Raw genomic sequence first — 18,401 nt, 5'->3', positions numbered from 1 at the left:
GTGTGTGTGTGTGTGTGTGTGTGTGTGTGTGTGTAAGCACATGGAGACAAGGAAGAGATACTCAAGGACGTTTGCGCTTGTCCTTGTGTATCTCTTCTTTGTCTCCGTGTGCTTGCGCGAATCCGTTAAGTTGTGCGAAAGAGAGGGAGAGACTCTGAATTAGTCGCAGTGAAAGGTTGATGTGATCATGGTAGTGTTCAATAAAGGGCGGTCAAGCTTACTTTTTTTAATTTCTATACGCTTAAAAGATGAATCTGCGCTATCCACTGCATGGTGCTCTGGGAATAGCATTCCGAGAGCTCGAGCCAAACCGATAGCGACGGCAGCCTGTGGTGCACAGAACGAACAAAGGTGGCAGCGGGCGAATGAGCGATGGTGGTCGCAGGCATCCCGTGATGCTGCGTGGATGCGTGCGCATTCGAGCAACTCTCAAAAGAGGTGATGAGGCGGCAAAAAGTGGCCGCAAGGGACAGCCGCTCGCGCGCGCGGGGGCGCGTTTGTGCCGTGATCCGCAACGAGCGAACGCATATGCGACCTCGCAGGCGTGAAGTTTCGCTTGTAAAACGCCTCGGTGTAAAGTCAGGAGAAAAAGTTTTGGCAATAAAAAAAAAAGGTGTCTTTTGGAGCGATAAGCAGGCAGCAAAAGAAAGTAATACGATAGAGAAAAGAGAGAGAGGGGGGAAACAGCCATAAAAGACGGGTTTTATGTTGGCCTCTCCTAACTTTCATAGCATAGCTGAAAAAGGCCGAGGGTTTGTACAGTCGCCTATTTTTTTAACCTGAACGCGCGAGCGTCGACCACCGAGTTGATAAGCGCCGTACTACGGAGCGCAGCGGCGAAATGAACGAGAATACGCGCATGCGCGCTATGAACAGTCGTGGGCAGCTGCCGTCTGCTAGGCTTTTCCTCAGGAGGCAGCTGTCCAAGACTGCTCATTGCGAGCATGCGCGTATTCTCGTTCATTTCACCGCTCCACTCCGTTGTACGGCGCTTATCAACTTGGCGGTCGATGCTCGCGCGTTCAGGTTAAAAGAATGGGCGACTGTACATAGCTTTTTGTACACCACTACTGTCGAAGGTGGTGAAACGGGTGTGTTTGAACGTACCCGTAACAGGACTTATTTCGTGCTTTCCTTCCTGCGTAGTTCATTTTGTCTCAGCCTCCTCTCTCTTTTATTCTTTTGTTTCCTAACCGCCTTCGCTGTGGCTCTGAGCCTTGCTCCTCTTTGGTCTGCGGGAAAAAGAGCCACATTCCTCTTCGTAATATTTCCTAACCACTTCTGTGTACGTTATTTATCGAGCGTTGCTTATAACCTACGGATTTACAGTACATGTCGTAAGACTCAGAGACGAGTTCGTAGTCATCTGCGTCCTACGGATGGGCTGGCACACGCGTTAAAACTTCACGCTTTTTACCGCTCACAAGATTGCAAACAGGCTGTCAGGTTTTCTGTCGCGTTTGCTCCAATAGGCTTCGTGCAACAGTCGACAAGGACTCAGTGCGCACCCAGTCACGGCACCGACGTCCGTCATGACACAGCATATTTTCTCGCTTGTTGCTTCTCTAAAATCACACGTCGGTGACGGTGGCATTTTCAGAAGAAAGAGTGGCGAAAAAAATGCTGTGTCACGGCGGGCACTGCTGCCGTGACGGCCGACGGGAAGGGGCATTTCACGGCTGTGCAAATCAAATCAGGCCTAAAATGTTGTTTGCGTCGATGATTTTGAATGAGTGAGGTTTTAAGCTTGGCTGATTATTAGGGATGATGTGGTGTTCGAGCTAGATAAACGTTCCTTTAGCAACACGATTTTCGTTGATTTTGCGAAGAATAAAAAGAAGGAAGGAAGAAAACAAACGAGAGAAGGCAGGGAGGTTAACCAGAAACATGTCCGGTTGGTTACCCTACGCTGGGAGAAGGGGAAAGGGTAGTAGAAAGATGAGGAAGAGAGGAGGAATTACCAATAAATTGTGAACAATAGGAAGTGTTATTATTGCGCGAGAAAATCAACGCTCCCTTTCCAGGATTTTGCTCCAACACATCCAAGCCGGTACAAGTGCGTAACACCACAAATTGGCAGGCAGCAGTCAAACTTGTTGATGCAATGAGAAGAAAATGCCTTAGTTATACAGGCGATCTTCTTTATAAGCATACGTTTGTTATACGTGGATTCCGGAGAACAACAGTTTTGGCGCATCCAATAATTCGCTAGATCTGTGTTCGTCATGACGAGGTAATTGGACTAACTTAGGCGCAAGAAAGATTCTTGAAGGTCACTAGCTGAAGGCCTTGTTTCGCTTGAAACTCAACTTTTCTTTTTTCTTTTCTTGCAGATGAAGGATCTACGAGACCACAATAGACGCTATGAAAATAGACCACGTGATGACGAGCTGACGCTGGAAGTTCAAGTAATATCAGTATTTTGTCACTGCATCTCTTCCGGTTTACCAAATTTGCACTCACGGTAAGATGGGCCGTTTAGCCATTACGAAAAACTTAATCGGCTTATAAAATCATTTAATATTCCTTTTCGGCTGTATATTATCTCATTTTTCTACTTTGTTTTCACTGCTCTTGGAAAAACAACAAGCTAGTGAAGCTCCCTAGGCCGACCTCTCTGCCTTTTCTCGAATGCTTCGTAGGCAAAAGTGGGGCAGCGTGAAAGTCTGCGATCTCGGTCCGGGCGAGCCTGTAAGGGAAAAAGAACGGATGGAAGGCCGGGAATGGCGGCCAGTAGCGGAAACGGTGTGTAGGTCCGCGCCCAACGGAGGAAGAGAAGCGGTCAGTGGTGTATATGCAGCCGGATTATCCTAATTGAGGCATTAAGGCGTGCTTCCGCGAGTTGGCCGTGGGGACAAAAGAGGCGGACCGAAAGAAGAATGAGAAAAAAAGAAAATAGGAGGGATCAGTGGTCCGTGGTGGCGGAGAAAATCCTCCCCGGCTTCTATTAATCAGCTCCGTTCGCGCACCGTTGGACAATATCCTCCGAGACCTTTCGAAACCCCCGCACAACCACGCAGGAGTGATGGGTTCTCGCGAGCAGCCACCTCCCCTTCCCCCTCCTCATTCTCTTTTATCTTTGCTACTGTGGCCTTCGCCGAGCAGCAAGGGTTCATAGATGGTAGTGGAAAAGACGTTGCCACTGTCTTTGACACAGAGGACGCCTGTACTGTTCCTGAGACAGTCATTGTTATTGAAGCGAAACTTGTTATGAGTTACAGATCTCAACGGAGCACCCTCGAAGGTGCGCCTCTGATATGCGTATTTGTAAGCGCCGTTTTCCAATAATCGATGCTCTCTCGATCTGAGGCTTGCCGGCGATCAGCCGTTTCCGATATGGAAATCAGATCTTTTATCTTGGTCGGCTTGTCATGTCACGTCGCCACATTTCATTGTTGCCTTTAATCTCCTTGTTTCATTGTTGCCTTTTGGGACTTTTCCCACTATTCATTTATTTTGAATCGGATTTAAGTCCGGCATGGTTTTGCGGAACGGGCTTTCCCCACTATCTTTTTCGTTCCTTCTTGCATTCCGGGGAACATACAAAAACCTTTAATTGCTGCATTTCATTGTTTCGCGCTTGCCGTCGTTGTTGCCTGTAGCAACTGAAGTGTTGCGCTCCTAAGCACGCGCGTGAAGATCCAATTCCCGGCATGGAGAAAAGAAAGATAGGAGGGAGCATTGCGCCATGCGATAAAGAGAAAGAAAGAAAGAAAGAAAGAAAGAAAGAAAGAAAGAAAGAAAGAAAGAAAGAAAGAAAGAAAGAAAGAAAGAAAGAAAGAAAGAAAGAAAGAAAGAAAGAAAGTGATGAATTTTGATGCGAACATCAATGGTTGGACCGACAACGGAAAGAAGACGTGTATCGTGCTGTCCTCTACGGTGCTTACGATGTTCCCTGCATTCTTGCTCACCGAAGGTAGCGAAAAAGAACGCTCCGATCGTGAACGCGTAAAAGTGAAGAGCGCTGTACCTTGGCCGGCGGTTTATATACGGATAAGTGGGCATTGCTTCCACGTGGATACCCTTTATTTTCTCTTATGGGCGGCGCCAATGGTGCTGAAACGCAGCCTCAAAAGAAAGCACGCGAGCGAAACGGGAGCAATGTTTTCTTTGAACTTGAGACAACAGCGTAACAAGGAGAACAAGGACGCGATGCCGCTTATACCGGGCGTGTTGTTTGTCTTTGAGGCTCCTATATACCTAAGTTTCACGGTATAACGCCATTCTCCTGTTTTCACCCTGTTCCTGCTGTGTTTAGGCGAGGCGACGCTAGTGCCCCCCTCCCCCCCCCCCTCAGAAAAAGAGAGAGAGAGAGAGAAAAAAAAGAATTAGCGCAGCTTGCAACAAGTCGCGCAAGGCTGGATCACAGCAGAGCTGGTGGGCACTTGGCTGGTCCTGGCTTGGCTAGGCTTTTATCCTCTCACCTGTCTCTTTCCCACCCCTTGCTATACTATACTATACATGGCTATGTATAACAGAGCGCGTGCTGGTTCATGATGATGATAATTTTTTTATCTACGACAAACGACAAACCTCGACCATAACAGCTCCGCTGTAAAGCTCCTATAGCGCCCATGTGCCGCAGAAATCGGGCAAATCCCACTACTCACCCCACTGGTCCACTAAAAAATTAATAAGAGAACACACGGGCGGCAAACACCCATTAAGCTTTCCGTACAGACGTAACCAATAATTGAAGGAGGCGGGTAACTTATGCGTTGTATTTTCACAATGCTTGCTTTGGGGGGGGGGAGGGGGGAGGTAAGCGTCTTGAATTGGGCTGGTTGGTATATACTAATTTTGAGCGAAGAAACAGCGCTAGAACAAGACGAGATGGCACAAACACAGCTCGGTTTCTGTGTCATCCCGTCTTCGTCTTGTTCTAGCGCTGTTTCTGGTGGTGGTGGGGGGGGGGGGGGTAGCCGAAAACTCCTGAGTGCGGCTCCCCCTCGCCTCCCCTCCTGCTCCTGGCACCGTCGCTGCTCCTGAATATATTTCAAAGAAATAAACGCCACAACCAACCTGGCGAAATGCTACGTGAGCGCGTTAAGCCAAGCATGAGAGTGCTTGAACGGCGACTATAGTTGAAAGAGACACTGTTAATGCCATTTCGCGAGGCGTCTCAATCCGGACAGCAGCCACACAAAACAGTATAAAGAGACGGATAGAGAGAACATTCATTGTGAATGCGCTCCTCCGGTGAGTTGCGGTACTCTTCAAAAGCAGTGTATACGACATGCCTGCGCATTCGCAAGACGCGAGCTTCGTTTGATCGCTTGCGCGTGGAAGGATTGTAACGCATCTGTGAAACGCAGGCAGCCTGTATAGTACGATGAGCGTTGAAACTGGATACCCGCACAACGCCCGTACGGTGCGGGCTTTTGACGTTCTTCATAAAGACACTGCTGACAATGCGACTACCGCTTGTTTGCTCACGCCCAGGGTTTATGCATGGATGATTCACTTGTCGGGGTTGCAGCGATGGCGTAGTGGTAGAGCATCAGCTTCGCATGCAAGAGGTCCGTGGTTCGAATCCCGGTGCCGGACGATTCCCAACCGGATTAAAAAAAAAAGTCCGCGTGATGATGGAATTGTGTAAAAAGGCCTGGGGTGCAGCCTCACTGGCGACCACAGCCAGCAATGCACTCCCTCACCAGAGCAGGATTGGCCACCCTGGTGTAGTACTTGGCCACTACCTCCCACATGAATACACCAATTAACCCTCGGCCCTCAGTCCCCAGCGGCTGCGAAGCAACTGACCAATGCGGCGGTCAGACCTGCGATGCAGCAGAGGTTGCTAAGAATCTCTGGGTACGGACAGGCCGCCATTGGAATCTGAATTTGGCTACGTATAACGCTAGAACTTTATCTAGTGAGGCGACTCTAGCTGTACTATTCGAGGAATTAGAGGGTGTTAAATGGGATGTAATAGGGCTCAATGAGGTTAGGAGGCCACAGGAGGCTTATACAGTGCTGAAGAACGGACACGTCCTATGCTATCGTGGCTTAGCTGACAGAAGAGAAGTAGGAGTGGGGTTCCTTATTCATAAAGATATAGCTGGTAATATAGAGGAAATTATAGCATTAATGAGAGGATGATGTGTATCGTAATTAAGTTTAATAAGAGGTACAAGATGAAGGTGGTACAGGCCTACGCGCCTACATCCAGCCATGATGATCAAAGGGTTGAACGCTTCTACGAAGACGTAGAATCAGCAATGAGTAAGGTAAAGACACAGTATACTGTACTGATGGGCGACTTTAATGCAAACGTAGGCAAGAAGCAGGCTGGAGATCATGCAGTTGGGGAATATGGCATCGGCTCTAGAAACGCCAGAGGGGAGTTACTAGTAGAGTTTGCAGAACGCAATAATTTACGCATCTTGAATACCTTCTACAGAAAACGGGCTACTCGTAAGTGGACGTGGAGGAGTCCTAATGGCGAAACTAAAAATGAAATAGACTTCATAATGTGCGGCCACCCGGGCATTGTACAGGATGGGCAAGTAGTTAACAAGATCCGATGCAGTGACCATAGAATGGTAAGATCTAGAATTCAACTTGACGTTGAGGAAGGAACGGCAGAAACTGATACGCAAGAAGCCGATTAATGAACTAGCTCTGAGAGGGAGAGTTCAGGAATTCAGAGTTTCACTTCAGAATAGGTACGCGGCTTTAACCGAGGAAACCGACCTTAGCGTTGACGCAATAAATGATAATCTGACTAGTATCATCAAGGAGTGTGCAGTGGAAGTCGGGGGTACAGTCGTTAGACAGGACACTGGTAAGCTATCCCAAGAGACGAAAAACCTCATTAAGAAACGTCAAGCTATGAAAGCCTAGCCTCAAATGCAACAGACAAAATAGAGCGGGCGGAGCTTTCGAAGTTAATCAATAGGCGTAAAGTAGCCGACATAAGAAAGTATAATATGGAGAGAATTGAGCATGCTCTAAAGAACGGAAGAAGCCTCAAAGCTATGAAGACAAAACTGTGCATAGGCAAAAATCAGATGTATGCATTAAGGGACAAGGAAGGCAAGGTCACAAACAATATGGATAGAATAGTTGAGGTAGCGGAAGAGTTCTACAGAGATCTGTACAGCAGCCGAGGCATTCAGGATGATAACGTAAGAAGAAGTAATAGCGCAGAGGAATCTGACATCCCACCAGTATTGACAGGAGAAGTAAAGAAAGCCCTAAAGGGAATGCAAAGAGGCAAAGCAGCCGGTGAGGATCAGGTAACATCAGACCTGTTGAAAGACGGTGGAGAGATTATGTTAGAGAAACTGGCCATCCTGTATACGAAGTGCCTCTCGACGGGGAGGATACCAGAATCTTGGAAGAATGCCAACATCATCTTGATCCATAAGAAAGGGGACGTCAAGGACCTGAAAAATTACAGGCCCATAAGCTTACTGTCTGTTGTCTACGAGCTATTTACAAAAGTAATTGCTAACAGAATTAATACGACATTAGAGTTCAATCAACCAAGGGACCAGGCAGGATTTCGTACAGGATTCTCAACAATAGACCATATTCATACTATCAATCAGGTGATAGAGAAATGCGCGGAATACAACCAACCCCTATACATAGCCTTCATAGATTACGAGAAGGCATTTGATTCGGTGGAGACATCAGCAGTCATGCAGGCACTGCGGAATCAAGGCATCGACGAAGCCTATATAAACATAATGGAAGAAATCTACAGCGGATCCACAGCCACTATGGTCCTCCATAAAGAAAGCAACAGAATCCCAATAAAGAAGGGCGTACGGCAGGGAAACACGATCTCTCCAATGTTATTCACCGCGTGTTTACAGGAGGTTTTCAGGGCCCTAGATTGGGAAGAGTTAGGGATAAGAGTTAATGGAGAGTATCTCAGTAACCTACGATTCGCTGATGACATTGCATTGATGAGTAACGCGGGAGACGAATTACAGCTCATGATTACTGAACTGGATACGGAAAGTAGAAGAGTAGGTCTGAAAATTAATATGCATAAAACTAAAGTAATGTGGAACAATCTTGGCAGAGAACAGCGCTTCGCGATAGGTGGCGAGACGCTGGAAGTTGTAAAGGAGTACGTCTACTTAGGACAGGTAGTAACGGCGTAGCGGAACCATGGGAGTGAAATAACTAGAAGAATAAGGATGGGATGGGGCTCATTCGGCAAGCATTATCAAATCATGAATGGTAATCTACCACTATCCCTCAAGGGGAAGGTATATAACAGCTGCATCTTACCGGTACTTACCTACGGAGCAGAAACCTGGAGACTTACAAAGAGGGTTCAACTTAAATTGAGGACGACGCAGCGAGCGATGGAAAGGAAGATGATAGGTGTAACCTTAAGAGACAGGAAGAGAGCAGAGTGGGTAAGGGAACAAACGGGGGTTAAGGACATCATAGTTGGAATCAAGAAGAAGAAATGGATATGGGCCGGGCACGTAGCACGTCGGCAGGATAACCGGTGGTCATTAAGGGTAACTGACTGGATTCCAAGAGATGGCAAACGCGTGAGGGGGAGACAGAAAATTCGGTGGGTAGATGAGATTAAGAACTTTGCAGGTATAACGTGGCAGCAGAAAGCACAGGACCGGGTTGATTGGCGGAACATGGGAGAGGCCTTTGCCCTGCAGTGGGCGTAGACAGGCTGATGATGATGATGATGATGATGATTCACTTGTCAGGCACGTGAAAGGAGAAACCAACACGGTTGGAAAAGCCGCCGCGCTGGTACAGTGGTTACGGCGCTCAGCTGCTTACCCGAAGGTCGTGGGTTCGATGCCGGCCGCGGCGGTCGCACTTTGATGGAGGCGGAATGCTAGAGGCCCGTGTACTTAGCTTTGAACCACAGGCAGTCGAAATTTCCAGAGCCATTCACAACGGCGTGCCTCGTAATAATATCATTGTTTTGGCACGTAAAACCCTAGAAATTATTATATGATTATATTAACAAATTCGAAAAACGAGATGAGAATACTTCAGTGTGAAGCTGAATGGCGTTACTTGGTTTGGGCTGAGGTTACTATATTATCATTTTTATGTACAAACAGCTCGCAGCATTTTTCATAACATAATAATTTTTAATATCTGGGGTTTAACGTCCCAAAACCACGATACGATTATCAGAGACGCCGTAGTGGAGGGCTCCGGAAATTTCGACCACCTGGGGTTCTTTAACGTGCACCTAAATCTAAGTACACGGGCCTCAAACATTTTCGCCTCCATCGAAATTGCAGCCGCCGCGGCCGGGATTCGATCCCGCGACCTTCGGGTCAGCAGCCGAGCGCCATAACCACTAGACCACCGTGGCGGGGCATTTTTCATAACATACAGACGCGAGCACAAGTCTGGTGGTCACTGCATAAGCAAAAAGTTCAAAGTTGTTTTCCAGCGCACAATTCCAAAACATCGGTTTGCTTCAATAATAGCATTTGGCGTGAATACGGGCACGCAGGCTGTATCAACTGATCAGTTGGCAGTGTCCATCTGATATCAGATAGATAGATAGATAGATAGATAGATAGATAGATAGATAGATAGATAGATAGATAGATAGATAGATAGATAGATAGATAGATAGATAGATAGAAAGAAAGAAGAGAGAAAGAAAGAAAGAAAGAAAGAAAGAAAGAAAGAAAGAAAGAAAGAAAGAAAGAAAGAAAGAAAGAAAGAAAGAAAGAAAGAAAGAAAGAAAGAAAGAAAGAAAGAAAGAAAGAAAGAAGACTCCGATCAAAAGGAGCAACGAGCAGCTCTCTCCATAAAGACGTCCCACGGGATACAAGCTCCCCATTACCTGAAGGCCAGCGGCGGACGCCTTCCCTGCAAATGCGACGACTGTGCCTGTCTCCCGGAGATGATACATGTCTCAACGGATCTTCCCAGGGTTTCGATTGAGTACCGGAAGGTCTGCGGTCCTTACGCGACGCTGTGCCCATTGTATACCTCCCTCCTCGTTTTTTTTTTCTTCTCGTACGCGAAGATCATAGAAGATGGGGAACAATGGAAACTGGTCGTATGCCAGCGGTCCCGAACAATGGTCTTTAGCCCTTGTTACGCGAGAGCTCCTTATACGACCACTGTACCGCTACCATTCCGGGCGTGGTTCCCCGAAAGTAGGATGCGGCCGAAAGAAGAGAGGATAGTTACGGAACACCTGATCGGTGTTCGCCAGGGAGCAGCATTAGGTAGGGAGCTCATCTCTGAGCTTGCTCTAATTTGTGCTCGACTGCGTGGTATCGTCGAATACGTCGATGATGCGAAAGACCAAAGTAAATCAGTTTTTACGAGACAAGTATTCTTTGAAAGCTGTAGTTGTGCTGACTTGGGGAGGTTCGATCCCGGCTGCGGCGGTCGCATTTCGATGGAGGCAAAATGCTAGAGGCCCGTGCACTGTGCCATTTCAGTGCACGGAGATGGTCGAAATTTCCGGAGCCATTCATTACAGCGTGCCTTATAATCATATCGTGGTTTTTGGCGAAAAAAAACCCAAGGTAATAAAATTATTACATATTTTTCAAAGGGGAAATGAAAATGAAAGCCAAATGTTTAATAACTGATCGCGGTAAGTCTGGTCACGAATAGCACAGCAATCCGTAGAAGAGGGTTGTATACGGACAGGAGGCCGATATGAAGGCTTATTCGCAGGTTTAAATGTTTAATAACACAGGTTTGTTTTGAAGCTTTAGCTCGAAATTTTATCTAAGAATAAAATCAAATTAAAAGTTTTTAGTTAGAAGGCAGCATCTTCAACGTATACTCGCGATGTGCGAATTTGACGTATTGATTTGCGAAACGTACCTTTCGCAAAAAAAAAACATTTTCTGTTACGAATACTTCAACTGCGTTTGGCCACTGTAGCATCTTGAATGTAACTTCAGTGATTCCTTTCATACTGCTCACGACTGCGCGTTCGAGAAACCAAGTCAACAACCTGACAAGCACCGTGCTTCTTCCGGAGAGTCGCGCACTGTGTTCCGCTAGCTGCCAGAAAATTGTCATCAAAAGCGCGTCTTTGAATACTTAATTTACAAGGCTTACGTGCCAAAACCTCGATATGATTATGAGGCACGCCATAGTGATGGACTCCGGGTTAACTTTGACAACTTTCGTTAACGTGTCCCCAAATCTAGGTACACGAATATTCTTGGATTTCGGCCCCATCAAAATGGGGCCGCCGCGACCGGGAGTCGAACCTGCACCCTCCAACTTAGTAGCGCGACACCCTACCTGCTAAGCTACTATGGGTAGCGCGGGTTTTGCGTTCGTTCGCTTTCACATCGACATAAGAAATCGTATAATTACGTCCAACAGCCACACTGACTGATAATTCATGTTAGCGTGGATGTGTGCCAGAGTTTAGTCACACCTCCCGAGTCGAGAGCACTGCTTTTTTTCTAATTACTAAACAGAGGCACTTACGACGATTGCACGGCATGAACGAACTTCGCGCTGCCCGGAAACCATCGGTTACTTCAGTTGACTGGACGCAGCACTGGGCGAGTGTTCACCGTCGCTTGAAAGGCGTGGGCCGAGCCATCGTTATCTATACAAAACCTATCACGACGGATAAAAGTCATGCTGGCTTAGAAGTTGTAATTAAACGGGACAATCCGTGGATGAATCTTATGCGCGAGTGCGTATGTATGTGGGTTTCGGAACGAGACTGTGCAGACCTCGATGCTGTTTGGCCTATTTACAGCAAGGCCCCGCGTGAACGCGTCGTCCAGTTTTTTTTTCAAGAGACGCTTGTACTGCCTCACGAATTGGTGTTGTAGGTGTGGCCGAAAAACAAAAACAAAAAACATCCGGTACCCGCGAGAGTACAGAAATGTGGTTTTACACAATATAGGCCCTCGAAAAATTTGCCGGTCGCATGCGTATTTGTATGCGCCGTTTTCCAATAATTGCTGCTCTCTCGATAGTGGGCTTGTCGGCAATAAGCCGTTTCCGATACGGCAATCTGATTGTTTATCGAGGTTATCGAAGTTGACTTGTCATTTCACGTTGCCACATTCCATTGTTGCCTGAATATGAACGCATGGCCGTCGTTGTTGCCTGTAGCAACTGTTCCGTTGCTAAGCACGTGGACGAAGGTCCAATTCCCGGCATGGAGGATGGAAACATTTGGGAGGGAGCATTACGCAATGCGATAGAGAGAAGAAAGAAAGAAAGAAAGAAAGAAAGAAAGAAAGAAAGAAAGAAAGAAAGAAAGAAAGAAAGAAAGAAAGAAAGAAAGAAAGAAAGAAAGAAAGAAAGAAAGAAACGTAATAGGTCAGGCACGCACTCTGCAAGCTTCGTTTTGCCCCAATTTTCCCGATAGGGGAAGGACTCCGGATTTTTTTTAATCTCTTCACCAGACAATCAAAGTGGGATGAAGACTTGTATTCTGTGCCACTCCACTTGGCCGATGACGATTTGTAAGCCTTTGCTAGCGCGGCGATGGCGGATCATATCTCACCGGGAGAGATGCTTGAGGCGCCCATCTCAAGGGGCTTGGCGTTCCTGTCGGCGGAGCTGCTGGTTCGCCGCGGCGGCGTCCGGCCCGTCGTCTCCTGGGCAGTTTCCGAATGGTTCAGCATCAGCATCGGCACGCACTCTTCCCCATTGCCTGCGCCATCGTCGGGAGAAAGGCTAACGTTGGTGCTACACACGTGTACACTGGAACTCGCCACTACATTAGCAAAGGAAGCTTTAATCATGTTAAAGAGACAGGGCGTGCAAACATGGACACAAGAGAGAAGTCAAGGTACCACGAACACCACGGCGTTTGCGGTGTCTTGACTTCTCTCTTGTGTCCGTGTTTGCACGCCACCCTGTCTCTTTAACATGAATACTTACCAACTAGTTCAGCTCTATGTTATTTTAAGCCTTTAATATCCGCCAGGGACCCAAGGAAAGACCAGGTGTACTAAATACAGACGTGGACGTTGCCAACTCGAAGCATTTGTAAAAAGTTAAGCCAACGGGATATGCAAGCGGATATGGCCCACATAACCTGCTATCGCGGACTCTCACACTACACGGTATACGATCCTATCCGCACTGAATGTACTACACATAAGGGTCATGTACATAAGTGTAGTGTAGTCAATGTTATACCTTTAGCCACACGACACGTACTTGGGTCATGATTAGTGTTGCATGCGCGTTTCGCTTTAATGCACTCCTTGAACTTTTCTGTGAGACGCCTGTCTCAACGCAATGCTTTAATTGCGTATATTGTGCGAATTTCTCGCGAGTTATGTGTTGTCGCACGTCCCTTGTGTATCACTTCTGTTTCCATCGCACTCGCCAGTAGCAGCATGCTAGGGGCGTCGCCAGACTAACTACTGCAGACTTAATTAAATAACCTTTCTCTCTATCTGACACACGTACGCCCAATGAGCTTCGGCTCGAAACGCTACAGCGACTTCACTTCTCTATGATACAGTGAGAGAGCCTTGACATTGCCAAATCACCCTTTGTTTACTGGTACATTGGGGAGGATGTAGCCAATAACAGCGCTTGTAAACGGAAGGCAGGTTTTAAGGTGTCTATTAATTCGTCCATAAACAACCGTACAAGTAAACAAAGACAATATAAAAATAGACGACAACAAACGACAGTCACCCCATTCGTAATGCTCTGGCTGTCGTTTCCTCGGTTTTTTTTTTCCGCGAAAATCTCGCGCTGTTTTGAAGCATAAAGATCGAAGATGAGCCAAGTAGCATGCACAAAAATGTTTCTTGAACTTTGAACTTCTCTCGCGTGTGTACACGATAGTATATCACGGGCTTGTGGGTAGTTGTTTGAGCATTTCTTTAGGTCGCATGCGCAGCACTGTTGGGTACATGAAATTTAAAAAGAAAATACGAGCACCGATTAGGCCAAAATAAATCCTCAGTTGTTACTGAAGCATACATGTGATGTGTGTTTTTAGTCTCTTGGCACCCTGCCCGTTATGCACTGCGGCCCAGAAAGTGTACTTATCGTTCGTGAGTAAAATAATTTAGAACCCCGTTTCTGTGACACACAGAAATGCTTTTCGTGCTTCATGTCTCTGCTGGCCGTAAACAACACTCTAAGCAAGAGAAAATAGCGACAACCCTTGTAAATTGGAAAGAAGAACACGTGCGCTGAGGCTTTTCAATCTTTCGTTGCGAGTATGTCTGAGTGTGTGTGTGGGTGTTTCGTGTGGGCGTTTCCACGTGTACATGCAGATCCGCCCGAGTATAAACAGCCGAGTGCATTGTCGGATCTGCGACTAAATAGAGCATGCGACAACATTTCTCGATGTCGTCGTTTAAAGCATCTCTGTCGTATTTCGTTTCACGCGAGATACCGGACAATGCAGTAGACGTTAAAAAGAAGACAGAACGCGCAGATATAATGCACAGGATGAAACGTATACGTGAAAGCGAGCGGGTGATTCAGTGCTACACATCTAAGCGCGGTACGCATTCAACTGCATTTGCTTTGATCGCACACAGCGTGGAATCAAAACCGTGAGGCGGGATACTTCTTGATGCAGCTCGCATTCATGCTTGCAGCGCAGATTTAAAACACACTTACACCGTGTAGAAACACTTCACAGTCTATTCTACTTGTCTTCCTCTGCGTAGGTGTTTTTCAAGGTTGTGCTGCAAACGTGTTTACGAGATCCGGCAGCGTGCCAACTCATACAGCGTTTAAGCTTATGTAGTACACCGTTCACAAGATACACCCAAACAATGTCAACGCGTCTCGCGAATGCAAGCAGTGAGACGCCCATGCAGCCTTGTCACGAGGAATAAGGCGATGCACGGCATTCCTTATCTCACCGCTTTTAAGCGCACCGCGGCGTTTAGTTGTTTCGCGTTTCGTGCGCGAGATGTCCGGACGCTGTAGCTAAAAAAAATTGCGGTCCCCAACCCGTCATGCAATCGCCAAAGGCAACTCGAAGGCGAAAGCCACCTTTTTATAGACGATTTTCTGCAACTGGTTTCTTCAATCAAAACTAGATGGCGCCACCGCGCCGTGGCCTTCCCTGTGCCGTGGTCTTTGGCAGCTCTGCTAGCTCTGTTCAATATGTCTCCATCCGCGCCGGGCCGTCTGCTCAGCGTCCCCATCGCGTCCGCGCACACGCGTTGGACAAGTAAAAGCGAACAGACGGCAGCGCCGGAAAAAAGTCAACATGGCGGCACCTGTGGACGCGGTTTCCTTCCGCCTCAAATTTATCACGTCGTCGTCGTGCGCTGTGTGACCCGTAAGTTCGAAACCTACACTTTTGTTTGTTTTACACCTGCGTCCTGAAGTTTCGAGAACAATGTATTCGTTGGTATTTTGCAGTGTTTCCAAGGTCGATCACTGCCTCCATGATTAGCCCGCCTTTTGACCAAGCGACCATGGAGCAAGCGACGGACATCAAGTGACGTCATAAGATGTCATTGTAACTCACAAATCTTGACGACCTGTGACGTCATCATGACGTCACAGACTGACGTCATTGTAGCCTTCATGTTACATTGATTCATGGGACTTTCGGTGCGCCGTGGGCACACATACACGCACTTTAGCATCCCGTAGCTTCTGACCGACTTCATTTATTTTTTGCATCATTCGTGTTGGCGCCGCCGTCTCGCGATGTCTCGCCGAATCTAGAAATTTCTCGACTCGATGAGACATATAGGGCTTTCGCCTTAAAAGACGAATACGTAAAGGAGGGCGGCACAAACAGAATTGTTTGCGAGAAACTCGGCACTCGCGTAAACGGACCTCTGAGAAGACATACCGGCGCACTCTGTTTTCGACACTTGTGCACGTTCGCTGCAGGCTGCGCGAGCGTATAAAACCGGAAATCGATGCGTTTTCGAAGCAAGGGTACAGCGTCGGCGTTCCGCGCGTGAGGAGAGGCGCGCGCAACGCGCCGTGTGTGTTGGATGGGCGAGATACGTATAACAAGTAGATACAGGAGGGAGTGGTACCCGGGGATTCGCGGCATTCGGTGCATCGGTCGTGCGAAGAGAAAATCAAGTTTCAGATTGACGAGTTGTACCGGTTGTACGCGCGTGTGGCGTTGAAAAAAAGAAAAAAAAGAACGAAGTGTAGAAGTGTCATGACAAGATTAAATTGGAACCACGAAAGCGCATGTCCCGGTTTATTTACGTATTTGTTATTTTTTTCTTGCGTGTGTTTGTAGGATAGTGTCATCCCTGCCATGTTTTCCCAATTTTCCATAGAAATGTGTCCCCGTGCGTGTGTGTTGCGGTCGAATCGATTTCGGATTTCTTTTTTCCTCTTACTCACCTCGGCTTTCTGTCTTTCTTTAAAAAAAAAAAACTGAAGTGTCATGGCTTATTTTTTTTCTCGGAGGAACCGACGCTGTTTTGAATCCGCGTGAGAAATAAGCTCCGCAAGATGTATTCTCGCTCGACGCGTTTTCTCATTTCCCGAATAACGAGTAAACTCGAAGGCAAGTTCTAACAAAACAAAAAAACGAAATTGGGATGGAAGGGTTCGAGCGAAGTTCTTCGAAGTATACAACTTTTTCCTTATAAGATAGCAGCCGGAGTATATACTGCCCTATGGTTGGATTGTCAATTTACATAGGTGCGCCACATGTCCAATCCTATTTCGCCACCCCAGTGCAGGACAGCTAACAAGATACTCGCGTCGGGTTACCTTCTCTGCCTTTTTCTATCTCTTTGGATCTCTAGGTAGGTCACGTGCTTTTCAACATTTTCGACGTTTATGCTTATGTATGACATGACGCCGTTTGGTGAGTCAGTGCGTATATATATGTAATGAGAAATACACATCAGTGCCTGTCGTGTGTCCGTGTTTTAAAAATTTTTATTTTTACAGCAGGGCTGTTATCGTCGGGCTTTGCCGTATGTCGTAGATAGAAAAATATCATCATCATGAACTGGCATGCGCTGAATGACCGCCCAAGTATTCTGTACACATAGCTGCTATCGCATTCATTGCTTCGCCCTTGAGGCGAAACTGTGACTTTTTTGTTTTACGTATATATGAAAAAAAACAAGGGAAGGTAGGCTACATTAGAGCTGGCTATCCCATCAACATGATAGTAGTATTGAAGGAACATATAAAAACAAGGAAAACTAGAACGAATAAAATAATGTTTACCTTGTGTCGCACTGTGATTACAAAATGATAAACTCGCAATGCGTGGTTCAACGCTCGCTAACAAATGTCTTCGTGAGAAAATGTAGTGTGTGTGTTTTGCAACGTTTACAAAACGCTTTGAATAATAATAATAATAATAATAATAATAATAATAATAATAATAATAATAATAATAATATAATAATAATAATAATAATAATAATAATAATAATAATAATAATAATAAGTGGTACTGGTACCCGGCCAAGTGGGCTATTATATATTCTCGATCTCCACATTCCGTTTTGTCTTATGTGAGCGTTGGACATACATAAAAGCACACACGTTCATGTGCGCGCATGCGCAGACGATGTACGTTACATTAAGTTGATTTTTTTATTGCAGCAGTTTCATAAGCTAGTCATGGTGCTCTTTGGTCGCAGCAGCTTTGTGCCAGAAAAAAAAACAACAAAAAAACTCCCTTATGTCGTCAAAATAATAACGTACACACTGAGGACACGCACGTGAGCACGAAGAAAGAAAGAAAGGAAGAAATAACAAAGGAAAGAAGGAACTTGGAAGCCCTGAAAGAAGAAAATAAAGAAAGAAAGAAGGAAAGACACTAACCAACTACTAAGTTAAACTAAACGCAATAGCTGACAGCATAGCACGAGAAAGCCACTGACAGGCTCTGCAGCGCTGGTCAGTCAACGTCTGCGCAGAAAGTAGCAATCTACACTAAACTTCAGGACAGCCGAAGTACGAAATTGAGCGTGGCTCAAGCCGGTGTCCTTGTGCCGAATTCTATCCCCCCCCCCCCTCCCTGGATTTAGTTTCCCAACCTCTGTTCGGAGCGAAGGAGCCCGACTGTCGGCTGTCTCTCATTCGGCCAGGGTATACCGATGGGAGACTGAGTGCTTTGAAAAGCCGATTGATGAACAGCCACGGAGGAAATGAAAGCACGAAAAACAAACGAACGATATCTTGATTGAGTACGTGCAAGAATGACATTTACGGGTGAAATGAACGGGAATTGGAGTGAAAGAAACGTGAAGAAGGCCTCAATAAGACCGTCTGCTGTCATTCTTTCGCTTTCGGTGAAAGTAGCACAGACAGAGGAACTAGAAGGAGACGTTCGTCTTTGTTCCATACTCCGAGTAAAAGGATGCGGTATACGTTTCAATCTGCTCGCCACTTTGATGCCTTTTAGAAATATGGCGAGGAACAACCAGCTTCGGGGGGAATTAGAGGCTGTTTTGCGTAGCGGTGTAACCGATAACTGATAAGGATAGCGCCAATAAGATGAA

General features: G+C 46.5%; 1 protein-coding gene across 1 annotated transcript in view; it reads right to left on the bottom strand.

The window, feature by feature from the left end:
* LOC119396784 (potassium voltage-gated channel protein Shaw) overlaps positions 1-18,401 on the bottom strand; it is a 70,048-nt gene that overhangs the window by 7,918 nt on the left and 43,729 nt on the right. Inside the window, exon 5 of the mRNA XM_037664111.2 lies at positions 12,467-12,616. Coding sequence (XP_037520039.1) covers positions 12,467-12,616 — 150 coding nt within the window. The remainder of the gene's footprint in view (positions 1-12,466; positions 12,617-18,401) is intronic.

This window comes from Rhipicephalus sanguineus, chromosome 6, assembly GCF_013339695.2.
Source record: "Rhipicephalus sanguineus isolate Rsan-2018 chromosome 6, BIME_Rsan_1.4, whole genome shotgun sequence".
NCBI classification, from domain to species: domain Eukaryota; kingdom Metazoa; phylum Arthropoda; class Arachnida; order Ixodida; family Ixodidae; genus Rhipicephalus; species Rhipicephalus sanguineus.
This window is presented reverse-complemented; position numbering and strand designations above follow the sequence as displayed.